Here is a 9,447-nt window from a genome sequence, read left to right on the forward strand (position 1 = left end):
TAATCATTATTATTATTATTATTATTATTATTATTATTATTATTATTATTATTATTATTATTATTATTATTACTATTATTTATATTATAATTATTTTTATCATTATTCTTATTATTGTTAGTAGTAGTAGTAGTAGTAGTAGTAGTAGTAGTAGTAGTAGTAACAGCAGCAGTAGTAGTAGTAGTAGTAGTAGTAGTAGTAGTAGTAGTAGTAGTAGTAGAACAAATATGTAATAGCAGTAGTAATAGCAGTTGTATTTAATTCTTCTCATTTTCTTCTTCTTCTTTTTATTATTATTATTATTATTATTATTATTATTATTATTATTATTATTATCATTATTATCATTGTTGTTGTTATTATTATCATTATAATTAATGAGGCTAATGTTACTTTTTTCCATCATCATCATCACCATCATTTTCATCATAAATGTTCGAGAGTGCGTGCACATCACCAAGCGCGCGTATACACACACACACACACACACACACACACACACACACACACACACACACACAACAATAACAATATCCATAAACAAAAAGATAAACAACACCACCACGTGCAATTAAAGTATAAATAATAAACGTCTCAAGTGTCTACCTGAAATTACTTAGCCCAACAACCTCTCTGGGGCCGATAAGTCAAGCCATGCCATTACTCAACCCTGAAATATTACCCTGTGCTAGATAGCGGGTTGCCTTTTTGCGGGAGTTCGCTGCCGGCCACGCTGAGTCGCCCCGCGCGCTGAGGACCCTCTAGTCAAGACAGGGGACTCGCACCCAACCTCACGGGCCGCGGATGGAGACGTCAGTGTAATCTTTTCTTCCCTACGTTAAAGCGACGAGATGCTGGTGGCGCCGGATTATCTCCATGTGTCATTACCATCAGGGCAAGGGAAGGGGCAGCAGAAGTAGCAGCCGGCGCCCATTAATGCCACCCACGCCTTTAGCCATGCGAGTCTTAAATCCCAAATTAGGGGTGATGCTTCAGTCATTATCGCCACTGCTGATGTTTATTACTCTTGTACCGCGAGAAGTGAGAGAGCTAAGAGAGAGAGAGAGAGAGAGAGAGAGAGAGAGTGTGTGTGTGTGTGTGTGTGTCAAGACAGACAGAGAGAGAGACAGTGAGAAGAGGGTACAGCAAGGTAAGAAGAGGAGCTACACTAGAATGGATGGCAGGGGACGGACAGACGGGCCAATGAACTTAACTCAAGAATCTGAAGAAGGGTATTGGGAGACGGGGATGTGACACCGAGCTGTTGGTGACGCAAGGCAGGAAGGAAGGACTCTGCACTGCTTGGGGCGTTTCTTCTTTCACGCCTATACGAGACACAAAGGGCGGTGACACATGTTTGTTAGCTGTCGCCGTGAGAATATCAGTCAGTGTGTGTGTGTGTGTGTGTGTGTGTGTGTGTGTGTGTGTGTGTGTGTGCAGGGTCATACACATACTAATGTTTGTATTATTCATATGATATTTCCAGTAATGTTTTCAAATGGACATACAAATTATCGGATATACACACGTCAGTTCGTACGCGCATCAAATGAATCATGACAAAACGTTACATTTTGCTCATCCTCACTAAATGATCTTGTTTGTTTGTCTGTCACGGTAATGGAAAATGTATGCGAAGTATTTTGAACGTAATAATTTCACTAACATTCCCCACTCCTCTCTCTCTCTCTCTCTCTCTCTCTCTCTCTCTCTCTCTCTCTCTCTCTCTCTCTCTCTCTCTCTCAGCGCCCCCAAATTCTTCTTCGCAAAGTTTCATTCACCCTCCTCGCTCTCTCCGCCTTCACGCCTCGCCATCCATCTTACAGGCAGCTGGTCACCGCTCAAACTTCACCAGCTGTTGTGCTTCCTGTTCTCTCTCTCTCTCTCTCTCTCTCTCTCTCTCTCTCTCTCTCTCTCTCTCTCTCTCTCTCTCTCTCTCTCTCTCTCTCTCTCTCTCTCTCTGTTTTGCCTTATCTTTTATCTTTCTGTCGCTATATTTATTCTCTCTCTCTCTCTCTCTCTCTCTCTCTCTCTCTCTCTCTCTCTCTCTCTCTCTCTCTCTCTCTCTCTCTCTCTCTCTCTCTCTCTCGCTGCCTTTTTGTTTCATCTCTTATCTGTCGTTTTGTCTATTCTCTCTCTCTCTCTCTCTCTCTCTCTCTCTCTCCTCTCTCTCTCTCTCTCTCTCTCTCCTCTCTCTCTCTCTCTCTCTCTCTCTCTCTTTCCTTCATCCCTTCCTTCCCTCCTTCGTATCTCCTTCGTCAGCCGTCCCTCACACATCTCCGTCATTACTTGCCTCCCTTCCTTCAAATCTCCACCATCACATGCCTCCCTCTCCTCACATTTTCACCAAGTGTCACCCTCCCTCACATCTCGACCACCATCCGTCTCCTCCCAGCACCCCCACAATCAGATGTCTCTCCACATCTCTGCCAGTTACTCCCTCTTTCTCTCTCTCTCTCTCTCTCTCTCTCTCTCTCTCTCTAGATCGCTGTCTCTCCTTCTCCCCTTCCCTCACCTCCACTGCACTGGCGGCCATTCCCCTCCTTCTCCTCCTCCTCCTTCTCCTCCTCTTCTTTCTCCTCCTCCTCAGTCTTCCTCTTCTTCATACTCGTTTCTCTTTCTTTCTCTCTCTCTTTCTCTCTCTCTGTCTCTCTCTCTCTCTCTCTTCTCACAGCACCGCAAGCATCTGTCCCACCTGGGCTTCCTCCGGCAATCACACCTCCTGACACACGCCGAGATATGTAAATGTATTCACTCCTTCTCCGGGTTTAATGGGCCGTACCCGCAGCCCGAACCCGTAAATCCGACTCTGCCATTGTTGTCGGCCGATCCCCGCCTCCCTGTCGACAATATCTGGGTCAACTTATAGCAGCATTCACTCGTACTTTTGCTTCCCTCCCGAGATTATTATGTATCAGCGACGTGCCCCGGGCGTAAACTGAAATCCTCTTCATCGGTGTCGCGGCGATTAAAGTGGCGGGCGCAGGGGTCGGGGAGGGTGACGGCGGCGCCCCCATGCAGACCGCCCCGTCACATCGATATTCACCCTTCGGCAAATATCAGGAGTTTGGGAGCTTTATATTATATTGGCTTCGCGCAACTTCCGTCTGCACGTCCATCTTGGTTTATCTGTGACGTGTTCTCGCGAGCCGGCATGTTTACGAACGACAGCCACAGATGCAAATATAAGTGAGGTGCGGCAGCCTTTCCATTCGACAGCAAATTTCATATCACCGAAATAAGTCTGCGTCTAATAAGAAACTAATTCTTCTCCACAACCCGCCTTGTTCTCCCCTTGAGGCACGACGCTCTGTGCCACTGCTGCTGCTGCTGCTGCTGCTGCTGTTCTTGATGTTACTGCCACTGCTGGTGCCTGCCCTCTAGCGTGGCACTGTTGCACTCTTCTTGTGACACTTTTGCATGCCTCACCACAACACAATCACACACCACACTATAGACACCGCACACCATTCTCACACCACACACCACACTACAAAATGCATACACCTCTTGAATCCACCGTGCCTTGATCAATGCGCACTACACACTGCACTATAGAAGCCGCACACTATTATCATGCTGCACACCACACACCACATCACACACCACACAAAACACGTAGTTCACAAGCAAATCTACAGTACCTTTACCACAAAGACTACTCACCATGAGCACCGCACACCCCACTACAGAAACCACATACCATTGTCACACCACACGCACCACAAAACACACCACACCCTGCACTACACAATACGCACAGCTCACAAACCACCCCACCTTCCCTCAATCACCACACACCACACCATAAGCCACACACCAGCCACACACCAACCGCACACCACACACTGCTCGCCGCACCAGGACCGCCGCTGACTCGCTGCACACTTCCGAGAAAAGGATGTGATGATTTCAGATAATTCCGCCCCATGTTATGCTCCTGAGGCCAGGAATGTGCCGCACTACACGCCCGCACCTCAGTTGTACTGGTGGTGGTGCTGGTAGTAGTAGTAGTAGTAGTAGTAGTAGTAGTAGTAGTAGTAGTAGTAGTAGTAGTAGTAGTAGTAGTAGTTGTTGTTGTTGTTGTTGTTGTTGTTGTTGTTGTTGCTGTTGTCTGTTGTTGTTGTTTCTGCGGTACATTGAGCAAGAAAATAATTTGTTAGTGTTGTAATATGTAAGTTTGTTAATGTTATTGTCACTGGTGCGGCTACTGCGGTTGTGTTAGTTCATGTTGTTGTTGTTGTTGTTGTTGTTGTTGTTGTTGCTGTTGTTGTTGTTGTTGTTGTTGTTGTTGTTGTTGTTGTTGCTGCTGTCATAATTATGAACAATATTGTTACAATCAGTGTCATTCACTATCATTATTGTCAATTCTAATATTAATATCATTGTCATTATTATTATTATTATTGTTATCACAATAATAATAATAATAATAATAATAATAATAATAATAATAATAATAATAATAATAATAATAATAATAATGATAATAATAATAATTATTACAATAATAGTAGTAGTAGTAGTAGTAGTAGTAGTAGTAGTTGTTGTTGTACTAATTAATGAATTAATAATAATAATAATAATAATAATAATAATAATAATAATAATAATAATAATAAATAACAATGATAATAATAATAATAATAATTTTTATAGTTACGATCTTCGTTGCTGCCATTATAATCACTGCCAACAGCATTACCAGTACCAGTACATCAGTGTGGGGCGGCGGGTGTGCTGCACAACTAATCCCGGTGCAGGGTGTGTAGCGGTGGTCGAAGCAAGAGTCTGAGGCGCGAGGGATGGTTGTCACTGCGGCGGTCAGCTTTGAATATGATGGATGATATGAATGTACGAGTATACACATAGGCTCCTTGGCCCCACTATCCTGTTTTCATGGTGAATGTACGCGGCCTGCTACCATTGCAATTATTTTCTTAACTCTGACTATTAATGACACTAAGACAGTTTGTTTCAGCAACTATAAATAGTTTTGCTGTTTTTTACAGCCAAAGACAACAACAACAAAAAATATAAAGAGACCCACTGAGGTGTCAGTCCCTGAAGGAAAAATGCCAAAAGAATAAAGAGAAAGACAAAAAAGGATTAGAAATTCAAATGCGTTCAATGAGAAGTTTTATCAATTTGATGTTTCCTTTTTCCCGTCAGTGTCATCTTTAAAAAACTATTCTCTAAACTTCCACCAGATTATTTTATCAAGCTTAAGAAGCCGTAGCAGCCATAGGGTATCATTATATTACTTCCAGCTGCAAATAACAATCTCTACGGCTCGGCTTGCATAAAGACGGTCCCTTGGTAATTACTGGCCTCCATCAAGGGGGAGTCGGGCGAGGCGGGGACGGGCAGGCAGCGGCGAGGCATCCGGGCTAGTGTCTCCCTCTGGGCCGCTGCTTGAGCACTGCTTTACCCTTTAGGTACCGCAGCATCAGTTACATTATATTCTGAGTGCCGTTATATATTATAATAATGGACTTAAACAGATCTAGAGTTACTTATCCGCTACAACTTGAAATATGTTTGCTTTCTTCTGACTAATGACAAAAGATTTTATGATGTTTACAAATTGTAGTAATGAATGTATCGGTGATTCCGACTCTCGCTTCATTCAGTGTTTGCTGTAGTTATTTCCCGCTTCCTTCAGAACATTATTTTTTTTCTGTATGAGGAATGTTAATTAAAGGAATAAAAATTAGAAACAGTAAAAAAATCTATTCTCAAAATGATTCATCACAAATGAATTCCTAATAGGTTAATCAGTTTAATCCTAGAGGTGTCTTGATGTTCCTCTCCTAAAAATAAAGAATAAAAAAAAAGTCCCGAAAATATGCTGGCTGCTGGCCCATCACTCAGCGCATGTTTCATAATGCTAAACAGGGACGGTCACGTGAATGGAGCACTGGCTTCTTGCAGCGTCTTTTATTCTAATATATTATACTTTTGTAGTTCTTTCAGCCCTAGATTCAGGTATGAATTCTCTTGGAACATCTTAAAATGCTTCCCTCCAAAATATCTCTGTTATTTTTAAATATTTGCGTCCTATCAGTGTTGCTACGCACCGTGAATGTATTGCCCCTAAGAAACCTTAATTTATTTAACTTCAAGCATCATTTTTCCCTTTAATCATCAACGTACTGCCAATGTTGCTTCTAACCGTGAATGTATTGCCTCTAAGAAACCCTAACGTATTTATTTATCTTTAAGCTTCACTATTCCTAGCGGTGTTTCTACTATTTACGAGTATATACTCTGGAGATCACACATAATGAAATGTAGGTCTGTTAATAGTTTGTACAGGTAACGTTAGTTTCACAAATACGCTTCTAATGATTTTCCCTCGCGGCTCTTTCTCTCCTCTAGCAAACGTCCCCATTTCTTATGTCTCTCTTTTCTTACTATTTTTTTTTTTTTAGGTGTCATGGAGACTGGTCAAGGGAACATACACAACAAAATAAATAAAGAAATTAATTAATAAATAATAAAAGAAGGAGAAGAATCCCGCTTAATTTGTCACCAAATGAAGCAAAAAACAAAGAAAAAACTTTTATTTGTAACTATTCATTTTCTATAATTAATTATCACTATTTCATCTATAAAAAAAACAATAATTTCAGTAATTAAACAGAATGCAATGCTTAGAAATTTCTGTTTTTCGTGATATAATGACAGAACTCAAACCTTTCAGTACCCCGACATCGTATTCATTCTTTTCGAGACGTCATGAGAGGATTTCATCAAGTTAGGAATGATACTTTCCTCAAGAAGGAGGTATATAAAGCCTCTAATTATTCGTCCAACACAATAATGTCTTATCTGCCTTATTATGACTAACTAGAGCCTCATTTGATGAAGTTTGGAAGCTGTCTGTAGGACTGAATAGGTTACCAGTGCTGAGAGTACTGATTAGGTTAACAATGCCGCGTCAAGTTTGAGGTGCAGATGGCAGTAACAGCGTACATTCTCACAACCGCGGCGCGGCCACACTTGTTGCTCCGCCTAGGTTGCGCTCCGCCACCGGGCAGTCTGTCAACATTTTGTGTGTCTTAGAATAGAAAACCTTGCGTGCAATGGTGATGTTCCTGTGTCACACACACACACACATACACTGTTCGGTCTATTTTTTGCATGTTTTCTTCCTTCTTTCCATTTTGTTGCGTTAGTATTACTTGTACGTTCGTCGAAATATGTGTCCACATTTTAAAAGTAATTTCACTTAAATTAATCATATTGATGTTTAAGCTAATATACTACTGAACGTAATAAAAAAAATAAATAAGTAAAATAATAATAATGATAAATATTCACAATTAAAATGAAGATAATGATGATAAAGATAGCCACCACCACCACCACCACCACCATCACAACACCAGCAACAACAATAACACAATAATAATAATAATAATAACAATAATAATGATAATAATAATAATAATAATAATAATAATAATTATTATTATTATTATTATTATAATTATTATAATACCTTTAAACCGAGCAGTTTTAATGACACAACCAGGAAGAAGAATTACATATGATCATTACTCTCATAATCATCATCATTACTACATCATTACCATCACCATCACAATATATTACTGCAGTCACTACACAAGCAGCATCGTCAGCCAGCACAGCCCGGCGTGCCCATGGCGGGGGCGGGCTGGTGTGTGATAGTAGTTGGTGGTGTGCGTGCCACCGCCGCCGCCACGACCGCCCGTGTGTGACTTTGCCAATCCAAGCGCAGGAACACTCTCGGGAGGAGAAGATGGAGACGCTTGCTGCGCTAAAAATACTCGGCAGATAAAATGGAGTCACCTCCACTCCCTGTCGTGCCCGCATCGCCCCGCGCCGCTGCGATGCCTCAACATGGCCCGATAGGAGGCGTGGTGCAAAAATGTGTGCTAGGTGTGAGCGGCGGCTGGCTGCTGCTGCTGCTGCTGCTGCTGCTGTTGCTGCTGCTGGCTGCTGGGTACCAGAGGGAAATGGGCGAGGGGCGCAGAACCTGACGAGGATGTGCCCTTGACTTCTGCGTATCTGTGCATCGGAATTCTGCCTTTAGTAAGTCCCCTATCTTGGAGCCCAGATGCCTTGTCACCAGCGATTCAAAACCTTATGTCACCATATTATAAGACCTTTTTTCATTGCTTTTAATGAGTGGCTTACACCTGGAGAACCACGACTAACTCAGCCAGATCCACAGCCTGAAATCTTGCTACGAGATAGCTGTGACCTTCCATAACAAACAATGCTTTTGCTGCAGGAGACCACCGTTCAAGATGGTTTGTATATGGGGTGTTTTTTGTATATAGGGTGTTTTAGAGTGTCCGTCGGACGTGTGGTTTGCGGAGAAGGCAGCGCGGCGCTTGCTGGCAGTACGGTTGTCGGAAGGACCTCGACTGATCGGCCATAAGCATCAGATAGTGTGTCTTTGATGTCTCCCGGCGCTGTCAGGTTCAGGTCTCCTCGCCAGACGGGCCATAATGCAGCCTTGCCGTATGCGGCCACTTATTTACGTAGACCTCACCAGATAAAACTATTTCGGGAGGGATCTTGACATCGCCCAAGATGTCTCTCCTTTGAAGATTAAAGAAAATGGAGATTATTGCAGCTACACGTTTTCTCATATTATCTGGCGACGACACGGCACTATTTCCCCTGATGTCACTTCCTGTATGTTTTCTGACCACCAGATGTCCATCTTCCGGCCGGACACCACCAAGGGGAAGTCATAAAAGAGACATGAGGGCCAGCCAGTGTCGCCCCGGGGCCTCTTGTCTCCACCTGGCCACATCACGCGGGTCTTCATTATCTTCGTGATATTTTTTCCTTTGGGCAAATTTACATGCCAAGATCCAGCCAGCTTGATACTGAAGGGCGCTGCAGCAGATGGCAAGTCACTATCTCCGCACCAACAAATCTCTGCGGTGGTGACGGCGGCGAGGGTGCGGGGTGGGGAGACACAGAAGGGAGGGAGGGTGCATGCTGCTGCCTTCATATCATGGCGGGAGTGACGCGGGGACGCGGCGGTGATCTACTGGCGCCCCAAGACTCCCAATACGACCATCTGCTCGAGACGCTCCTCCCCTCCGCCCCGCCCCGCCCCCGCCACCCACGTCGCCGGGAGGGTAAATAAGCTCTGTGTAATAATAGCAGGAGCTGAGCGAAGCAAGGCGGCCACAGCAGCGGGAAGGACGAGCGACATCCCCGCCTCGCCGCGCCTTGAGGGAACAGGCAGCCGTTGAAGGAGTGGGTGCAGGAGAGGTCACCTGTGAAGACTGATGGCTTGGCAGGGGAGCAAGGCGGGGCAGGGACTGAGTGGGTAAGAGTGCAGCTTCCTCTGTTCAAGCTCCGATGTATGAAAGAATGAATCACAGTGATGAAGAGCTACTGGTCTAGATCAGGTGGTGTTAAGAGGTTAATTTT

General features: G+C 43.6%; 1 protein-coding gene across 1 annotated transcript; it reads right to left on the reverse strand.

Annotated features, from left to right (window-relative positions):
- Positions 1 to 7,925: 7,925 nt before the first annotated feature.
- LOC135101686 (uncharacterized) lies at positions 7,926 to 9,019 on the reverse strand. The gene is made up of 3 exons (XM_064006011.1): positions 8,871 to 9,019; positions 8,358 to 8,420; positions 7,926 to 8,058 (listed from the first exon to the last, which is right to left on the reverse strand). The coding sequence occupies exons 1-3, from the start codon at positions 9,017 to 9,019 to the stop codon at positions 7,926 to 7,928; spliced, it is 345 nt and encodes a 114-aa protein (XP_063862081.1).
- Positions 9,020 to 9,447: the final 428 nt, after the last annotated feature.

This window comes from Scylla paramamosain, chromosome 6, assembly GCF_035594125.1.
Source record: "Scylla paramamosain isolate STU-SP2022 chromosome 6, ASM3559412v1, whole genome shotgun sequence".
Classification (NCBI taxonomy): Eukaryota; Metazoa; Arthropoda; class Malacostraca; order Decapoda; family Portunidae; genus Scylla; species Scylla paramamosain.